This window comes from Ruditapes philippinarum, unplaced genomic scaffold (genome assembly GCF_026571515.1).
Source record: "Ruditapes philippinarum isolate M1 unplaced genomic scaffold, ASM2657151v2 ctg195_1_1_1_1, whole genome shotgun sequence".
NCBI lineage: Eukaryota > Metazoa > Mollusca > Bivalvia > Venerida > Veneridae > Ruditapes > Ruditapes philippinarum.
The window spans coordinates 27,984-48,674 of NW_026853905.1; the positions used below are offsets into that span (position 1 = coordinate 27,984).

The following is a 20,691-nucleotide window of genomic DNA, read 5'->3' on the forward strand; positions in this document are numbered from 1 at the left end:
GGTTCAAATGCATTGGAATATAATCACGAAGGCCGATAGACCTAAGTGATTAATTACAAAGCATTCAAACAAATGAAAGATTAATATGTATTTCCATTCTAACACGTCAAGAAAAAAAATATAGTTGGACTATTTGTGTGGTTGTTATTTTTTTTCGACTGAAGAGTTCCCAATAGAAACGTTCTTTAAAGGCTGTTCCAGTCGGTTGAAAAAAAAAGCTGTCGTTTAGTCCTCCGTTTGCAGAAACACTTTGAGAATATTGAAATATTTGAAAACGTTGATAACGATTTGCGTATTTGTTTTATTGCATTTTATATTTTTCAAGCGAAATGCAGCCTATTTATAGAAAAATCAATGTGAAATTTCACACTGGTTTGCGACATGGAATAGCGTTCTTGTTTTATCTGTTTTGCACGCGATGTTTAGCGCTACATTGTGACGTTACGCAAACAACAGTTATAACGTCTGTACAGCGTTATTGACTTAATTAAAGATATTGGTGTGCGGATTTATTTGTTTTTATTTATCGATATAAGATTTTGTAAACACAATGGCGCCGTCAATGTGTCGGATTGAAAATTCAAAGGGAGGAAATAAGGACGGTGAGTGCAATGTTGTAGAATAAACGCACGCTATAGGCCTGTTTTGTTTATATAGGAAAAGTTTCGATAATGTTAGAATATAGATCTACGAATCTGTCAGTTTGCTTCACTTTGAGCATTTTACCATGAATGCTGTTTATTTCTAGCATATCAGACAGGATTATCTCCCGTTCACACCCATGCTAGAATAACCTGCCGCGCGCTGTTTAAGAATGAATTGCGTTCTGAGGATAACGTTATTTTACCGTTATGAATGAAATTGTAAGTTTATACGCTACTTTAAGAAAAAAGTGCGTAATGAGAATATAAGTTTTCGTAATTTCTGTTCTGAAAATAATTGATATGTAATATGCAAGAAAAGAAATGAAACACCATCTGTCGGTACAGATGGGAATATGTAGCTCTAGGGTAACTGTTTAACAGAAACTGGGCAGAGCCTCGTTACTGTTGTAAACAGATACCCTCAAGCTAGATTAATAATATCTGTCATATGTTGCGGTTCGGACCGGAATATCCGTCCCAAGGGGACCCGCCCATTGGGCGGTAACGAGGCTTGCCGAGTTACCGCCCATGGGCGGGTTCCCGAGGGACGGATATTCCGATCCGAACCGCAGACATATGAAAGATATTTTTTCTTGCATATTCTGCCATATTATTTCATATTTAAAATGGTTTACCTCAATATGATATATGTTCATGGAAATTAAAGTCATTTCATCCATAACTATTTTCTTACATTAGCGTATGAACTTACAACTTAAATAACAACGGCGAAATGACGTCATCCTAAGACATATTTCCCTTCTAAAACGACGTCATTTTAACGCGATTCATTCATAAATGGCGCTAAAATGACGTTGTTGTTTGGCACGCGACTCATCTGGCACCCCCCATGCCAGATGAAATTTCCGGCATGGGTAAAACTCACGGAAACGCCAGTCTGCTATGCAAGAAATTCCTGTCTGTACCAACAGCCAGTGTTAGATTCTTATAGTATACACATAGTTATGCCATTCTTCCTTGGATGAGAAAATTATTTATATCATATTTAAGTTATTTTTAACTATTGTGACGTCAAAACCTATATTATAATCGCATCACGATAAAGTTAAAAATAACTTAAATATATAAGGTCAATTAGCTCGAAGGAAACGTACGGCTGCTGTGATCCAGAGATCCGTGGTTCGAGTCACGGCTGCGGCGTGCCGATTTTTCTATGTATAAGTTCCCGCTCATGACTTTCTTTCTTTCATATATTTTCATTCTTAAGAGTGGTATTGGCCTTATAAAATAATAACTGTGTTTGCCATATGATTTATATGATAAGAAAATAAACAGTGACTGAGTCAGCCAACTGCGGTAAAATAGCTATAAAAAGCCCGTCACTATGGTAACAAGAGGGCCATAATGGCCCTGAGGTCGCTCACCTGTATATAGGGCCCCGGAGCGGGGCCTGTTTAAACCACATGGCTTTTATTTAAACAAACTTGGAAGACACTCATTAGAAGATGTTTCACAATGTTAAGTTTTTATTTCACAATGTTAAGGTTTTACTACACACATATAATGAGAAACAATGATCTCTCCTCCCCCACTCCCCTGGCAGGGCCAATTTTCACCCGAGGGCTTTTATTTGAACAAACTTGGTAGACATCCATAAGAAGATATTTCATGCTAATCATCTAAGCTCAAGCTCATTGGGTTTTTTAAAAGAAGATTTTTAAGTTTTTACTATACACATATAGTTAAAAACAATGACACCCCTGGGGCGGGGCCAGTTTTGACCCAAGGGCTTTTATTCGAACAAACTTTGTAGACACTTACTAGAATATGTTTCATGCTTAATATCTAAACTCTAGCTATTTGGGTTTTTTCAAAGAAGATTTTTTAATTTTTACTATATGCATATAGGGAAAATCAATGACCCCCCCCCAGGGCGGGGCCAATTTGACCAAAGGGCTTTTATTTGAACAAACTTTGTAGACACTCACTAGAAGATGTTTCATGCCTCATATCTAAACTCTAGCTATTTGGGTTTTTTCAAAGAAGATTTTTTAAGTTTTGCTATACAAATATAAGGAAAATCAATGACCCCCGGGGCGGGGCCAATTTTGACCCCAGGGCTTTAATTTGAACAACTTGGTAGACACCCATTAGAACATGTTTCATGCTAAATATCTTAACTCTGGCTCTTTGAGTTCTTTAAAAGAAGATTTTTTAAGTTTTCACTATATGCATATAGGGAAAATCAATGACCACCTGGGCCGGGGCCAATTTTGACCCCAGGGCTTTTATTTGAACAAACTTGGTAATCACTCATTTTAACATATTTCATGCTGAATATCTTAGCTCTAGCTCTTTGGGTTCTTTAAAAGAAGATTTTTTAAGTTTTTACTATATGCATATAGGGAAAATCAATGACCCCCTGAAGCCGGGCCAATTTTGACCCTATGGCTTTTATTTGAACAAACTTGGTAGACACCCATTAGAAAATGTTTCATGCTAAATATCTTAGCTCTAGCTCTTTGGGTTCTTTAAAAGAAAATTGTTTCAGTTTTTACTATATGCATATAGGGAAAAACAATGACCCCCCGGGCGGGGCCAATTTTGACCCCAGGGATTTAATTTGAACAAACTTGGTAGACACTTACTAGAAGATGTTTCATGCCAAATATCTAAGCTCTAGCTGTTAGGATTTTTTAAAAGAAGATATTTAAAGTTTTTTCTTTCGGTTACCATGGCAACCAGAGTTCTGCATGGAATTAAATTCTTTGAACAATTTTTAAAGGTGACCACCAAAGGAACATATCTGTGAAGTTTGGATGAAATTTGCTTAGTGGTTTATGAGGAGATGTCATTTAAAGTAAAAGTTTACGGACGTACGGACGGACGGACGGACGGACGGACGACGGACGGACGCCGGACGAAAAGCGATCACAAAAGCTCACCCTGTGACTTTGTGACAGGTGAGCTAATAAAAGTGATGATGTCACGATTTTAACTATATATGGTAAATTATCACAAAGAAAACGTAACGACCGCTATGGTGTAGTAGTTAGCATACTAAACCGGCAATCAACAGACCCCTGGTTCGAGTCCTGTCTGCGGCGTTTATAATTTCCCGCTCATGACTTTCTTTTCCATATCTATATCAATATTTTTCCATTAAACCGAATTATATATACGTCTGTAAACTTAAAGTCATGTATAATTTCCCGCTCATGACTATTTCATTTTTATACATATACTTATAACAATATTTTTCCATTATACAGAAAAAAATGTTGTTCTAAGTAAGTATATCTACATTTCCAGGAAGTATACAAAATGAGCGAAGAAAAGAAAGAAGTGAAAAGATTGTCAGCAAGCAGGTTGAAAATGTTTGACAAAACCGACGCGGTTGCACCTGTGTAAGTAACATTATCTAGAGCGTACCTGTTGAAGAAAAAATGGGAAATTGTAGTTTGAAATTTTAGGCTTAAATCATATGTTTTATAAGGGAATGCACTAATTTTGTTTTTAGTTTAAATGAAGTATACTAGCCAATTAATTATAAGGATTTATATTTCAGGAGTCCAAGACTCAAACCTAAAAAAGACAATCAAAACAAAACAGCGTCTTTGTCACCAACGTATGTATAAAGTTAAAATGACATTTTGCTATTTTTTCGCTGTCAAGTTGAGTTTAATAAGAAATATATTTCAAACTGACCAATTATTTATAATGAAAAATGTTAATGATACAATATAAAAACTACATAATAAAACATGTATGCCCCTATAGGCGGTCAATCAGTCATGTAGCCAGGTTATTGTGACTGACTTTTGACCAATAGACCAAAATCAATAGGAATTATCTACTGGTCATGACTTATCACTAGGTCAGTGTGACCGTAAAGGTTGTATGCAGCAATTTTATGACAAAGTTATCACAAATCTTACCAAATAATATGTGCATAAATTTTATGAATTATGTTGGCCTCCTTAATGACAGCCAATTTGTTATATTGCATTAGACCTTGAAATGTGTATACCAAGCATTTTAGTTTAATGAAAAATATCAACAAAGGCAACTACCATTTTTACGGACAAGGTCAATGTGATTTTGATCTTTGACCCTTAAATCATTGGGGATTATCTACTGGCCAAGACCAATGCACATGTGATGTTTAAAGGTAAGGGAGGGGCCCATGAGTTGTTCAGATATTGATCAGAAATCTTTTTTTCCGAAAAGGTCAATGTGATCTTGACCTCTGACCCTTTGACCCCAAAATCCATTGAGGTCATCTTCTGACCAAAAGCAATGCATTTGTGAAGTTTGAAGGTCAAGGGTCTATGGATTGTCTAGTTATTGATAGGAAACTGTTTTGACATACAAGGTCAATGTGACCCCCAAAATCAATAGTGGTCATCTACTGGCCAATACACTTAAGCAGTATGATACTAGTAGCCAACAGCTCTGGGTTGTAAAGCTATTGATCGAAAAAACCGTTTTTACTTACAAGGTCAATGTGACTTTGACCTATGACCCCTTAACCCCAAAATCGATAGGGGTCATCTACTGGCCAGGACCAATGCACCTATGTACTTTGAGGGCCAAAGGTCCATGGGTGGACAAGTTATTGATCAAAAACCGTGTCAATATGACGTTGTCCTTTGACCCTTTGACTCCAGAATCAATAGGTGTCATCTACATGCCAAGACCAATGCACCTGTGAAGTTTGAAGGTCAAAGTCCTATGATGTGTAGAGTTATAAATTGGAAAATATTTTGACATTCAAGGTCAATTAAAACCTTGACCGAAAGACCCTAAAACAATACGGGTCATCTTCTGGTCATGAAGAATCCCAAGTTTAAAGTTCCTAGGCTTTAAAAGCGTTCTTTAGTTATTAATTGGAAACCATTTGGTCTAAGGACCGACCGACCAACCGATAGACCGACAGACAAATGCTTCTTTGAAGGGGGATATAACTATTAAAAGACTGTTCAAATCTTTTTAAGAATTGACATTAACGATACATTCTAAACAATGCTAATAGAAATATCCGTAGGTCATGTGGATTATTTATTATTTTGCCATTGTAGAATATAAAATTGATTATAAGTTTGGCAATATGCAAAGATACTTTTATTGTTACCTGTTCCCAGACCATTTATACCTAGAGGGACATAATGTCAATTTCTTTCTTACAATAACATCAAAGGAATCGTTTCATCACACTTTGTTTGTAAAAGGAGAACACTATTCGAGTACTTTACTTCATTTTATAAAATAGCAAAATGATTAATACAGTTAATTAATTATACAAGGTCATTTACTTTCTTTTTCTCTTATTTTTGTTTGATAATGTATACAATCTTTACATAAAGGAAGACGAGTAGCTTGCAGGTATTACAAGAAACGTCGTTGTGAGTATTTCATCTGTTTAGATAAGTTAACTATATATTTCATGTTATAAACAATAGAGAATTGTTAGTAAAGATTTTGTTCCAAAAAAGCTTTGAAAATGAAACGATCTGTCTGTAACAATTTTAAATACCATGACATTGTAGAACCGTTTTAAATATTGCTATCATATGTCTTGTTATAAAACTTCAATTTAATGTATACTAGCAAACGAATTTGTTTAAACATGCAACATTCATTTCATTCCAAACAGGCCTGATAACCCGATTTTCCATGCTCCTATGGTATTAGTTTCCACAGACAATGGTAAAACAACTTGCAATCAAACAACATTATCAAAACTGAGAGAAATTCAGCAACCGCTGAACATTGTTTCTGTCGTTGGAACACTTAGAACTGGAAAATCTTTTTTATTGAATAAACTAGCAAGACCCGATGCAGGTACATCTATAATGTCAATAAATGCACGTTTATTTCGGTAGCATAAATCGTAACAAATTAATCAAGATTTAAATATAATGGATATGAAGAAGAAGTTTCATACTTTTAAAAAACTAAAAACATCAAGCATCAATAAACCAGTGAGTAACGAATTACTGCAAAGAACATAACAAAAGCTTTTAAGAGCTTTCAAAAGCATAAGTCATTTTTTCAGTGCGTACAGGAGCGTGCTTTGAGATCGGACATACCACAGATGCTGTAACAAAAGGGATATGGGTTATGTGTCGACCTCATCCTACCAAAGAAAATCAAGTTCTTGTCTTACTGGATACAGAGGGGATAGATGACCCAGACAAGGTAATTAAAATGTTTATTGAGGAAATGAATATATAAATTATATATAAATAATGAACATAGGTCTGCATCTTGATAAGAACTTTAAAATTTAGGCTAACTAGTGAAAGGGTTTTGTACTGTGATAAAACCAATATCACCCTAAAGTATTTCACGCATAGTGTAGGTGAAATAGCTCTGCCGAACTTATTTTCGCAAACGTTCAATTGCAAACGGTAATTAGTTCGTAAATTCTACATAAAATTTAATTGTTGCGTTTCGTTTTGAATGGCATTTTTCTCGATTCAAATATCATGAATTTAAAGTTTCTCAGCAATTATTACTACAGATCTGAACTACTTCGTTTGCACAGCGTTCGCGTTAGCGTTGGACAATGGGCGTCATCTGCATTACACATGTTTTTTCCCGGGCTACAATTTAAACAGTTGAATTTTGCTCTTATTATAATTACTGGGCATAAAATTAAATGAAAATGTGTTGTTTTCGTAAAAATCCTATGTATCACAAATTCAAGGGAGAAAATGTCCACATTTTTGCAAATTTCTTACTTCTCAGTGTGATATATTGTATATTCACTCAAAACAAACAAAAGCCCTCTATTTATTTTATGATAACCAATGATATACTGGGTAATTCCAAAATCTTTAACACAGACAGATAACCAGATGCACAGTTCAAGTATACATGACATACATTTAAGAAAACTTCAGTTTGCATGCTTTGCTCCAAAAATAACGATTGATATCTCCGCCCACCAAAAATCACACCCTTGAAATACATTAATATGGGCCATAATCACGAAGGTGCAGAATACTCCTAAATTTGCCCGATACAGTGCAATCAATGGCAGTTTCAAAGCGCCAAATTAACTGTCAGTCATACATTTATCATTTCTCTTTTTATAAGAATGGAAATAGATATTCTTCTGTCACGATTCATCGTTCAAATTCTGTGAAATTATTCACGATGGCCGACCCTGTGCATTTGAACTCTAACTAACTTCATACAAATGTCTGTAAACAACAAAAATGATACAATGTTAACCATAATTACCGTTGTATACTTTAGTTTTGCTTCTTTAATCATTCACACAGGTTGATATTGAAGACGACAAAAATCTGTTCATACTTGCCACACTATTGTCAAACACATTAGTATACAACACACGAGGAAACTTCGATAAAACCACCATTGATAAATTTAAGTATCCTTTCAGCTTAATATAATGATGCCTTTAAAAGAAATCTATAATTGGTGCATCTATACGACAGTGTAAATACACTGTAATATCTTTTCAAAAACTTAAAATTATGATTGATAAGTTCGATTTTCTTTCATAGAACTTTTTTTTAAAAACAAACAACTTTAGAATTGCTATGCTTAAATGCATTTACAAGCATAATACACTATAAAGCATTTTTGACGTTCATATAATTGTGTTATTGTTTTCTTACGTTGGCGTCACGTGATCTTAAATGACATCTCAAAAAGAAGTAAAATCCTTTTCTGTGTTCTGAATTTTAGATCTAATTAACTATTTTCATTATCTTTTGACAAAATTGTTAAGAATAGTTTGACTTACAAATTTCAAACCAAATTTAACATGACGATATATACTTTTTATTTTCAAATTAAAAACCTGAGATAATGACTGCTTATTTTCCTTAACTGTTTACAAATTTTTAAATAAAATCAAAACATCAATTCAAGTAAATGGCACTGAAGAAGACGATTCCATTCTTGATTTCTTTTTTCCAAATTTTGTTCTAACATTAAGAGACGTGACTCTAGACATTAAAGCAAAAGACGCAGATACTTTTCTGGAGGAAAAATTGAATATGAAAAGTGGTACCAATCTTTCTGAAGAAGCACTGAAAGAGTACAACCTTCCAAGGATGCTTGTAAGGCGGTACTTCAAGAAAAGGAAATGCTTCTTGTTCAGAAAACCGGTGAAAAGCGGCCTACTTAAGGAACTGTTGACTTTAGATGAGTCAAAGCTCAAAGAAGAATTCCGACAATCGCTTGAAGGGTTCCGTAGCTATATCTTTTCGTGTAAACCAAAATCACTTAAGTCTGGAAAGGCCATTAATGGGAGAAGTAAGTAAAACAAGAGATAATTAAACCTATCTTAATCCGGATTGGTTGGTAAATTATGAATATATTTTAGTTTGTTGATATAATTTAGTCAAATCGAAATTAATTTGTAATGTACATCATTTATTCTGCTTTACCGTTCAAACCAATGCGTTTGAGAACTGATTTTAAGGAATGCTTATCAAATACTTATTCAAACACTGAAAAAATCATTACCTTTAAATTTTGAATAGTACTTATTATGGTAAAACCAAATATATATTGTCATGGTTATTAAACACATAACAAAACTCCATTTTCAATTTACCCTTTTGTAAAATCTTTGTATTTTTAGTGTTTTGTTCCCTAGTGCTAAAATATGTTCAGTCCATTCGGGGTGGAGATTCCCCATGTTTGACAAGTGCAATGGTGTTAATGGCAGCTTTAGAAAACACCTATGTAGTTGAAAAAGCCTCAGAAGAATATAGAGCCGAAATGAAGAGGCGTATAGGCTCTCATATACCGAGTGAAAAGGGTCTTATAAACTATCATAAGGAAAGCATGCATGCGGCGCTTGAAGTGTTGAAAGCTGGACTCATCATTGACGACGAGCAAATATATGAAGAAAAGGCAATGGTAAATATAACACATAAAGTTAATCTAATTATACACACTCCTTCCTTTTTAGCGAATTTTGACTTTTAAAAAAGTTTCAATATATTTTTATTAGATCACAACAAAAACTTCCATTATTTTGTTCCTTCTTGTTCATTAAAGACTTGCTTCAAAGAACAATTTGAAAAATTCAAAGAAATTGTAAAGAAGGATGTCGAGGCAAAATGCTGCCAATTACTTGGACGGCTTGATATGATGAAAATTCAAATGAAGATAAAGAATCGAAAATATTGCACACCGACAGGATATGATGAGTACATGAAAGATCTAGACACACTGATAAAACAATACAACAGAGAAGCTGGATACATGGGTTCTGTTGTAAGATAATGAGTCTTATATAACATTTATTAAGTTATCATTCATGTATATAAATCTGCTACTGTAAAATGGAAACTTTGTATTTTGAATAGATTTGCATGTTTATTTCTTTGACGATTTTGCCATTTGGTTTGACACATAAATTAAACAGGAAATCGCCAATGAATTTTTATCAGGATAGTTTCGTCATATATATTGACCAAAACATATATACTTTTGTTATTCATATACATCGAAAAATATCTTATATTATCAAGGCATCAAAAATATCTTAAAATAGACAGTTTGGGTATCAAGCATTGAGCTGTTACCTTATGCTAAAACAAGTATTGAAAGTATTGCTTATTTGATTCCAGGCTTTGTTAGCTTTGCAAGAATTTCTCGCTAAGAAGACATCTGAAGAGGAAGCAGTGTTTTGCATGGTTCAAGAAGCACTTGGTGGCAAAGGTATTAGTTTCCTAGTAGTAATATATAATCATTTAATCATCATTTAAATACAAGTATTATCCAATTTGGTACATACACAATACTGATTTTCATAGTCAATTGAAAATGGCTCTGATTGAAATCATATCTGACTACATATTTTCATGAAAGAGAAAGAATACAAACTCTTAAAACATTTATATCATTCAGAAGGACCGGAAAGAAAAAATATGAAACGCCTGAGCGTGTTCAGAGAAAAAGATGCAGACATTATGAAAGAAGAGGAAGAGGTTGAAGAAGCGATCCGAGCAGATATTGAAATGCTGCAGAGGAATGGTCTTCAGAATATCGGAGATCAATATCTTGACATGCTTACATCAAAAATAGAAGAAATAGATAGAGTAAAAAAAGAACTTACTCGTGATAATTCATATTATAAAAAATTATGTAAAGAAACCGACCACTGGAAAAATGTTTTTGAGAACGCGACATTCAGTTTGTCCCACTATAAGAGACAGCTAAAACCCATTGCTGGACAACAGAGTACGGATATGCAAGCCACTGTTTATGAAGAGCCTTGGAATGATGTGATAGGCCCTCTTTGGAAAAAAGCTGTCGAGAGAAGTGATTCAAAAGACGATGGTGACCTGTCATCAGGAGAAGCAAAAGGTGAACGAATACCGCCAGAGGGAAGTGAAGCAGTTCAAACATATAGCGACACACCTCGCAATAACGTTCGGAAAATAAGAGATAAATGTAACATTTCTTAAGACGAAAAGTTTGTTGCTTTAGTTTTAGAATTATTATTGACTATAAATGAAAAGGAAATTGTTTGTCAAATAACGCACTGTAAATAATAATACACTGTACATTTTGTTTTATTTTATGACACATAAGATACATTTTTATTTTATTCAGAGCCAAACCTATCAGTTGATTTGGTTCAGATGCTTCACGACATTAAATTTCTTCTTCAGTTATCTAGCCAAATGAAGCGTACGTAGATAAATGTTATAGCTTTGTAATATAATTTTAGTTGATTTATATTTTAGTGTCACTTATACGGAAAATCTATATCTATATTTAATTGACATAATTTATAAGTTTCTTGGGAACGACAGATTGGTTTAGTTCTTTGGAAAATAAGGGCTCTGTAACAATTTCTCTGTTCAGTGTCATTCATGATAATCTGTACATTTTCGTTGATAAATAGAATTTTTTTTTGGTATTTTTTAAGGCAGAAACTATTTGTTGTATGATAAAAGGCGAGCGACATGCATTACCTTTGATTGCACAGTCAGGTTTCTTTGTGTACATAAATAGACATGTTGGAATTGTTTGCTAATATTGTATCGCTAAGATTACTGTAATTTAAACCATTTTAATTAATAAATATCAATAATTTTGTTGTTGGTGCTTATTGGGTCAGTTAAGAAAAGTATAAACTAACACTTCCTTGGTTGAGATTTACACAATTCTCTGTTGAACAGTTTCATCATGAAATTCCATGTTTAAAGTCGATTTAGACTTCCTTTCATTTTTGACAAATTCTATTGATTTATTACAATTCTCGACAAGGTTATTGATAAAGTTATCTACTGTTCTCGCCTGGTGATCTTAAACAATATAAGTATATCAAAAAATATCCCATACACGCTTTCTACTGCACAAAAAGTAGGAAAAATAAGTAAATTGTTTTTATGATAAATGATAGGGATAGAGAAAGAATACTTAAAAGTTTGTTTGCGATTACATTATACTAACGCAAAAACTACACCAGGTTGTATTAAACTTGTATTGAACTTAAAAGCCGATACGCTGCTGAATGGCTAGTCAAGAATCAATGTTGCTTTTAAGAATAGTCGTCACAAGGTGAAATAATTTACTATTACAACTGAGTTATAGATCACAAAAAACTACAAATACAACTGAAATAACACGTTTAGTATATTTGTACATTGAAACAGAAGGGATGATAAGCTGTGGAGATATTTCATGAAAACATAGGCAAAATAGGACAAAGCAGAACCAAAACTTAGTCTGCCCTTTTAAAATAAACACATTTAATAGTTACATTCTCCAAAAGTACCGCATTCTTAGGATCGAAGCTCGGACTGTTAAATTTACTTGCATAAGTAAGTTTATGCCCCACATGCAATTGGTTTTTAAATTTATTTCATCAGATAATCTTTTTTCAATAAGTGACATAAAGTTTTACTAAATTCTTCATGTGTACCATTTCGCGTTATACATGAATGTTGCTAAACTGTCTAATCTACCCAATTGTTTTTTGTTGTTGGTTTTTTTTGTTTTGATTATAAGCCGATTTTTACTTTGGAACCATGTGCAATAGCACGAACGTGTCACATTGGGTGTGGTCGGTATCTTTAAATTACCTCTACCGCGCATAAACAGGCATAATAAAACCAAGCTAGAACACAATTTTGTCGTTTTGGCCTTTTTTAGGATATTCGATTTTCACTAGTTTTTCTTCTTCCTTTTGAAGACAACCGTCCTTTGATTTTGAAAGGTGGGCAATATAGTTTAAAACATCTTTTTAACAAACATATTTTTACTAATGAATTCCTACTCTACTATCAGACCTTATGACATACATAGTTTTGTAAACAAAGTTTTAAAATGAAAACAGCAGCACAAAATGTATTTTGCACTGAAATTTGATAGTTTTGAATGAATCACTACCGTAACTTAAGAAATAGTTCAATTAATGTTAGAAAACTTTCAACCATACCAATCTAAGTCTCATTAAACTTGTCAATATTCTTAAACTGTCGTCAGTTCATGCCGAACTCACTGATTATCAGTGAATTCCATAAAAGTTTCTTTTCGTATTACGCCCCAATATATGCAGCAGTGCTACATTTTATTTTTCATTTAAGTCTAAAATGTCACCTAAAGTAATTTTGCCGTAGGTGTGTTTCTGATGTTGACAATAGTACAGTAACAGTACAGTAACATCAAACGTTTTGTATTTTGATTTTTACTCGTATTCAAGCTAAGCACTGTCCCAACATGTTCCTTTAAATGGAACAATGTAAATAAAATGAATTACTGTCAAGCGATATTCAAACAAGATGAAATAAGTAAAACACAGAAATGATCATGTAGATACATAAAGGAAGTTGACCCCATGGCGATGACAAAAGTACTTAATGTCTAAAGAAAGACAGAGCAGCAAAGAATTAATTACAAGGACGCAACGAAGCAAGGCAGGAGATGAAAATTAAGACAATTCAGTGCCGATGGGTTGTTTTAAGAACTGTCCGTCATTTAGTCTCCAACTTGATCCGTCAGATTTAATTAAAAGAGAAAAACGTGGTGTCCAACTTGATATCTGTTCCATTGAGTAGTTTCATTTAATAAAGGAAAATCAAATTTGTTCACCAAAATTTGACTTAGAAACTAAAATGTTTACATTTGAACAATTTGACCTACAAAAAGTGACAGCCAGTTTATAATAACAGAAAATGGTTTTCAATAAAAGCTTAAAGTATAAAGAAACATTATAAATTTATCTATTTGAAGCTGAGCAAAATGCATAGAAAGTGTGATTTGTGTCTATAGCTCTCGTTAGTAGTGTAAGATATGTTGATATTTTATAGGGTTAACGCACGTTTTTTCGTATTATAACGTCTGCAGAGTCCCGAGGAACGGTTGGTACCCGAGCCCGGTAGGGCGAGGGCTCCAACAGTTCCGAGGGACTCTGCAGACTTTATAACACGAAATAAACGTGTGTTGACGCTATTATAGCATAAAATTTTAAAACATATTCATAATTTATATTCAATGCAAAAACAAATACATTAAATCCTTGTGCTTGGACGGTATTTATCCAATTCTACATGTTTTACGTATGCGTTTTATTTTTCCGGGGCAAACAACTTAGGAAATACAATGCTCAGAACCGAACGAAATTTCGAATTTTAATTGATTTAACAAAACTTTACACTGGAGATTTATTAACTCAAGAAAAGAACATTAAATTACTGAACCCAAGACAAAACATGACCCTCAGAAATTCCTAGAATGATTTCAGATTCACAGTTGAGTGACATCAAAATCGTTTTTTGTTTCAAGCACACAAGTTTATAAAAAAATCAGACACTAAACATTATTCTCTCAAAGAAATATAAAGAGCATTTTTCAATATAAACATTATTAAAACAACATTTTCTCATATTCATTTTGTGCTATCTTGTTTTGTAAGTTAATCTGAGGGTTAAACTGAATGACAGATTTGTTTACATTGACAACTGTCCGTTTCTTAGAAAGGGGGACAACCAAGATTAGCGGCGATGTCTATACGCCGTATTTCCGGCATAGTTCCTTGAAAGCTGCTCGCCGTTATGCGATTGAATCAATAATTTCAATATAACAAGAGCGCATGACTCTTTGGCAAACAGGCCAAATCGTCATTTTTAGTTTGTTTGTTTACTGGGCCCTGTATGTAATGCGCATAGGTAAAACCGGGCTATAACAAGAGCGCGTGACTATGTTAACGCATGATTTTGGCCCCGTTATAACATGGGCAAAAGAGGGGAAAATAGCCGATTTTATGCTATAATGACAGTTAATCATGAGAGGGGAACCGCACAGTGTGAATGCAATCGAGAGTGCCAATTTACATGAACATTTGTAAGTGGACATAAAGGTATTAATAGAGTTGGATTCTTGTGAAACCGATGTTGAAGTTATTTCATACATCAAAGTTAAAAAATTGCAAAAATAGCGTTTTTCGTAACTTAAATAATGGTTCCAATCAAACAAATCCTTTTTAATTGCCTAGGACGAACATTTATCGTGCATTTATTATAAACAGGACTCTTTAAGTCCTTTCATAATTCTTATAGAGTACAATATTTTTGAAAAGCCCAGATAAGTGTCTTAAAATTAAATTTATACGGCCTAAGTTACAATTCATATAAAAAATGCAAACATTTCATATGATACAGCTTTATACACTTAAAAAACAACGAAAATTTTCTTTACGGCTACTTTTGTTTTTTATGATTATTTGAACTTTCATCACCTAGGAAACTACAAAGTTCAAGACCTGAAAAAAGACTAGTAGTCGAGACGGATTTACCAGCGGCTTCCTACATATTCTCAAAGAAAATTTTACTTTTCTTTTGATTTATCACCTCATTGAAATAATGTTATAATTTCTTATTCACAAAGATTGGATATACTGAACAAACCATTAACTGAAATACAACTTGGTTTTAAAAGTTATGATACTAAAGATTTTTTTTTTCATTTATTTGATATTTGAAGTATAACAATACAAACATACATATTAACATACAATTCACAGACTCATACCTATAATTTCAATAACAAAAAACTACATAAGTATGAAAAAACATCCATTTACTCCATATTTCTACTATATATTTATTCATTTCGAATAAAAGAAAGAGTATTTCAGATAAAGAGACTGAAAATTTAAAGTACATGTATATTCAAAGACATTTTAACATTATTTAGAGAAAGGGAGAATAAAAAAAGAAGGATTTTTGAAGTATATTCAAAAATATTTAACATTATTTGGTGTAAAAATAAGGAAAGAGAGAGAAAAAAAAACAACAAGGAAAAATGTCAGAGAAAATATACATACACAAACATACACACATACATTCAAAAAGATACTTTTTTCCTACATACATACAAAACATACATACAATCGCAAAAAAGAGACAAAAAAAAGGAACAAGCGAGCTAATTTCAATTAATTTTCTTACGTTTTATGGTTTTGAAATTATTTTTAACTTACTGTTGGTTTGTAGGTTAGAGCGTTAAACAAGTTACCCCATTTTTGTTTGTGTTATTCAACGTTATCATTTAGAAAAGCAATTTTCTCTTCAATTTGTATTCTCAATAGCAAAAAGTTTTTGAAAATATCAAAAGTTGGTTCATGCTTTTGGTATTTCATTTTAAGGATAAAATATTTCATAAGTATGATGATATAATTTACTAAAATACTATTAATATTGTTTTTTCAGTTCTCCAAAAAACACTGTTTCTAAATTATATGAGAAAACAATATTGATTGATAAAAGAAAAGAATGTAATTTTGACCATAAATTTTGTACAATAGTACATTCCCAAAAAAGATGGTAAAGCGTTTCTAAATTGCTACCACAAAAATCACATAGATTTGAATTACAAAGGCTATATTTAAGTAACATTGTATTAGTTGGAATAAGTCTATGAATAAATTTGTATTGAAAATTTCTCAATGACACGTCTGTAGTACTTTTAAATGGAACCATATATATATTTTGCCAATCCAACTCAGTTTCTATTTCTTTTTCCCATTTCTCTTCATTTGTATTTTTGAACCTTTCATCATTTTCAAGTTGAATATTATATAAAAGCTTATTTGTAGATTTTGATTTTTTAACTTTATTTAGGAGTGTATCTTGTACTTCGTTATAATTTCTTGTAGATTTCAGACTATTAAGATATCCTTTTGGTATATTATTCACAAGCGTGTAATATTTTAAAAACTCAGCATTTTCCATACCATAGATATTTTTAAGGTCTTCAAATTTGTAGAGTTCATTTTTCCTATAATCATATAGATGTTCTAAATATAGAATACCTTTTTGATGCCATGTTTTATAGTACACCAATTTATTATCAATTTTAATATTCGAATTATTCCATATTATATGTTTAAGGTTATCTTTTTTATTATTGTGTTCTTGTTGAATATGAAACCATGACGAAAGCACATTGTTTACAAATGAATTATGAGGAAAAAGCTTATTGATATCTGATTTCGAAAGATTACAGTCAAATATTAGGTCATTTCCATACTGTTTTATCTTTTGATTGATAAAAAGTTTCGGTAATCCATAATCCTTTATTGTCCTCATTTATATATCGTTTGACCCAATTTGCCTTTACTGCATTTAAAAAATTATTAATATCGATCATTTTTAAACCACCATTTTTAACATTAAGTTTTAATGTTTTACGTTTGATTTTTTCTGGCTTGCCATCCCAAAGAAACAAAAACATTGCTTTAATTATTTCTTTTATCTTATTACTTGATGGGTTTTCTAAAACTGAAAATGGATACAACAGTTTAGGTAAGGCAAATGTTTTTATTACCATCACTTTACCCATAAGTGTCAGTTTTCTGTGTTGCCATTGTTTTAAGCAAAATAAAAAGTTTCTTAGTTTTGGTTCTAAATTTATATCTGTATTTATTTTGTAATTAGACGAGAAAAGAAATACCTAGAGTTTTTTGCTGAATCAGATGTCCAATTGAATTTTTTATATTTACAATGTTCTATATCACTTTTTGTGAGCGATCCCACTCGTAGAACTGTGGATTTTTTTGTATTAAGTTTTAAACCAGAGATTTTGCTAAATTCCGTTATTACATATACAAGTTTTTCAAAAGACTTCACTGATCCATCATTAACAATGTTGCATCATCTGCAAAAAAGGATTGCTTTATTGTTTTGTTCGCGATTTCTATTCCTTTAATTTCACTATCTTTTTCTATGAAATTTGATAATATTTCTATACATAAAATAAATAATGAAGATGATAATGGACATCCCTGACGTACTCCCCTTTCTATATTAAAAGACTCTGAAAAATGTCCATTATTGATAACTATACTTGATATATCAGTATAAAAGATTTTAACCCATTTTATAAGATCTTTGCCAAAATTAAATTTATTCAGTGTATCAAATATAAATTGATGGCTTAGACTGTCGAATGCTTTTTCATAATCAGCAAAGAATAATAAACCCGGTTTATTTTCTTTTCTGCAGATGTTCAATAATTTCAAAAATCAGCCTTACATTTTCACCAATATATCTATTTTTCATAAAACCAGTTTGATTAAAACTTATTATTAGACGGCAGAACTTTTTTTATTCTATTTGAAATTGTTTTTGTTGCAAGTTTATAATCAACATTGAGCAAGCTTATTGGTCTCCAATTTGAAATATCTGTAAGATCTTTATCCGGTTTAGGAATAAGGGATATTATTCCTTGTCTTTGAAGTGTTGTTAATTTTGAAGTATCAAAAGAGTAATTAATGGAAGCTAGATAATAGTCTTTTATGCTATTTCCAAAATAATTTATAGAATTCAACTGTTAACCATCAGATCCTGGACTTTTATTATTTTTCATTTCTGATAAAGCTATTTTACATTCATATTCATTTAATTTTCCCTTCACATGTGATCTTTTCTTCTTCATTTAATAATTTTATATCTGTATCAAAAAAATTAATATTTGAGTTTTGAGAAGTTCTATATCTATACAAACATTCATAAAAAGGATTTTTCTTCTTTTAATATTTCTTTTATTTCTGTTATTTCTTTATTTTCTACCTTTAATTTATGTATAACTTTTTTCTCGGCTTGTCTTTTTTTCTAAGTTTGCAAAAATATTTACTATTTTTTTTCGTTATGTTCTACATGAATAGCTCTTGCTCTTAAAAATTGAGCCATTTACACGATATTCATAAATTTCATCAAGTTTTTTTTTTTTTAATAAAATTTCATTTTTTTAACTTATTTTCATCTTTACTTTCTTTATAGGAATCAATTGTTAGTATTTTTTCTTCTAATTGTTTTATTTCATCGATCAAATTTAACTCTTGTTCTTTTTCTTTCTTTTTCTTAAAACTTGCATAACGTATTGTTTCATTTCTTATTGCACCTTTTATTATTTCCCAATAGGTATTTTGGATTTGATGTTTTATTTATTTCTGCTGTTGTTTGAATAATTTCTTTAATTTGACTTTGATAAACTTCATCTAATAATAAAGCACTGTTCATTTTAAAGTATCCAGGTCCTTTTTTGCATTGCATTATCATTAAATGTCAAAGTAACTAGAGAATGATATGTTTTAAGGCCATGTTGAGAAATATTACTTTTTTGAAATGATGTTTCTAAGCGAATCGGATATAAAGAAGTAATCAAGTCTACAGTATATGACTGGTTTTCCATTAGAGTGCCATGTAAATTGCCTCTTTTCGGGGTGTTTAAAAACGCCAAATGTCAATTAGATTACATGTTTCAATTATGTTTTTTTATCTTATCTCTACATTTTCTACTTGTATGAAGATTTCCATTCTTTTTAATCCAAAAGATGTATTAATTACTGTATTGAAATCGCCACCGATTAAATGTTCTTGTCGTCATTTTCAAGAATAAACTTTTCAAGTATATCAAAAATATATATGTTATCATCAATTTGGTCCATAAATATTAATCATTGTGAAATCCTTGTTATTTATTTTTTACTTCAATCATTATTAATTTTCCTATAATCAATTCTTTTTTATTTAAATTTTAATATTACAATCGTTTTTAATTAAAAATGGCAACGCCTGCTTTGTTAGATTTATTTCCACTGAAAAAAGTTGTGCCATTCCATTCATTTTTCAAAGGTTCATATTGATTTGTTAAGTGGGTTTCTTGTAACATATAAATAGAATATGGTTGTGAATCCAGCCAATTAAATAATTGTTTTCGTTTTTGACTATTTCCTAACCCTCTAACATTTAAAGTAATTATTGTAGTTTCCATGAAGACCAAACCAACCTCATACTTAAAAGTATAAAACCATAATATACAAAAAACAAAACCAGCTCACCTATTAAATTGAAAAAAACAAATACGAAAACAAACCGTTGGTTGTTTTTCATTTACATGTAATGTGATCCATATATTGCTAACCTCAAAAAAATATACAAAGTAGACTTTAAAAAAGTGACAGAATTATAAATGCAATTTTATTAAGCAATCAATGTATGTGCTCTATGATACTAAAGATGTCAAATAAGGGTGATCATTCTTCGGCTTTTCCCTTCTCATTATTTACTGTGTACAGATATTAACGGGCGAAGCATCTCAATATCATATCTAAATAACAGTTAATATAGCCGAATACAAAAACTAATCATAAAGAACTTTGCTGGCCCTGGTCTTATACTGGTTACAATTCGGTTTGATTTAGCATACATTAACAATGACATAGGATGTTAAAAATTCTGTATGTTATGTTTGAGGTTGTTACCGTGGTGGTGGTGTTGATAGTTTTTACTCCGGTTCACAACAGTAAGCGACATTGAATTCATCAGAGCAGAGTTTAACCACCGCATCGTTCCTGGGCAGGCTGTCAAGCAGTTTACCAGTACTAGTTGCAAGGAACTGAAACTTCTATACATACCAGAGCAGAGGTACAGTGCAAATGACCGTTGAAAGGATTTCATTATCAATCACATTGAAAATGACCTGCGCCGTCCGATAATCGAACCCGGGTCGCCCGATTTACTTTCTGAGGTTGTTACCACACGTATGTGAAATTTATATATGTATATAATTAAGCTTA

General features: G+C 31.8%; 1 protein-coding gene across 5 annotated transcripts in view; it reads left to right on the forward strand.

The window, feature by feature from the left end:
* Window positions 1–11,076, forward strand: part of LOC132738306 (guanylate-binding protein 1-like) — a 16,799-nt gene extending 5,723 nt beyond the window's left edge. For all 5 annotated transcript variants that reach the window (XM_060725786.1, XM_060725783.1, XM_060725785.1 and 2 more), the window contains exons 2-12: window positions 3,918–4,012; window positions 4,174–4,233; window positions 5,972–6,010; window positions 6,262–6,449; window positions 6,664–6,806; window positions 7,898–8,005; window positions 8,480–8,900; window positions 9,232–9,512; window positions 9,654–9,872; window positions 10,229–10,319; window positions 10,509–11,076. In XM_060725786.1, the coding sequence (XP_060581769.1) occupies window positions 3,930–4,012; window positions 4,174–4,233; window positions 5,972–6,010; window positions 6,262–6,449; window positions 6,664–6,806; window positions 7,898–8,005; window positions 8,480–8,900; window positions 9,232–9,512; window positions 9,654–9,872; window positions 10,229–10,319; window positions 10,509–11,068 (2,193 nt within the window). In that variant the 5' untranslated portion in view covers window positions 3,918–3,929 and the 3' untranslated portion in view covers window positions 11,069–11,076. The remainder of the gene's footprint in view (window positions 1–3,917; window positions 4,013–4,173; window positions 4,234–5,971; window positions 6,011–6,261; window positions 6,450–6,663; window positions 6,807–7,897; window positions 8,006–8,479; window positions 8,901–9,231; window positions 9,513–9,653; window positions 9,873–10,228; window positions 10,320–10,508) is intronic.
* Window positions 11,077–20,691: the final 9,615 nt, after the last annotated feature.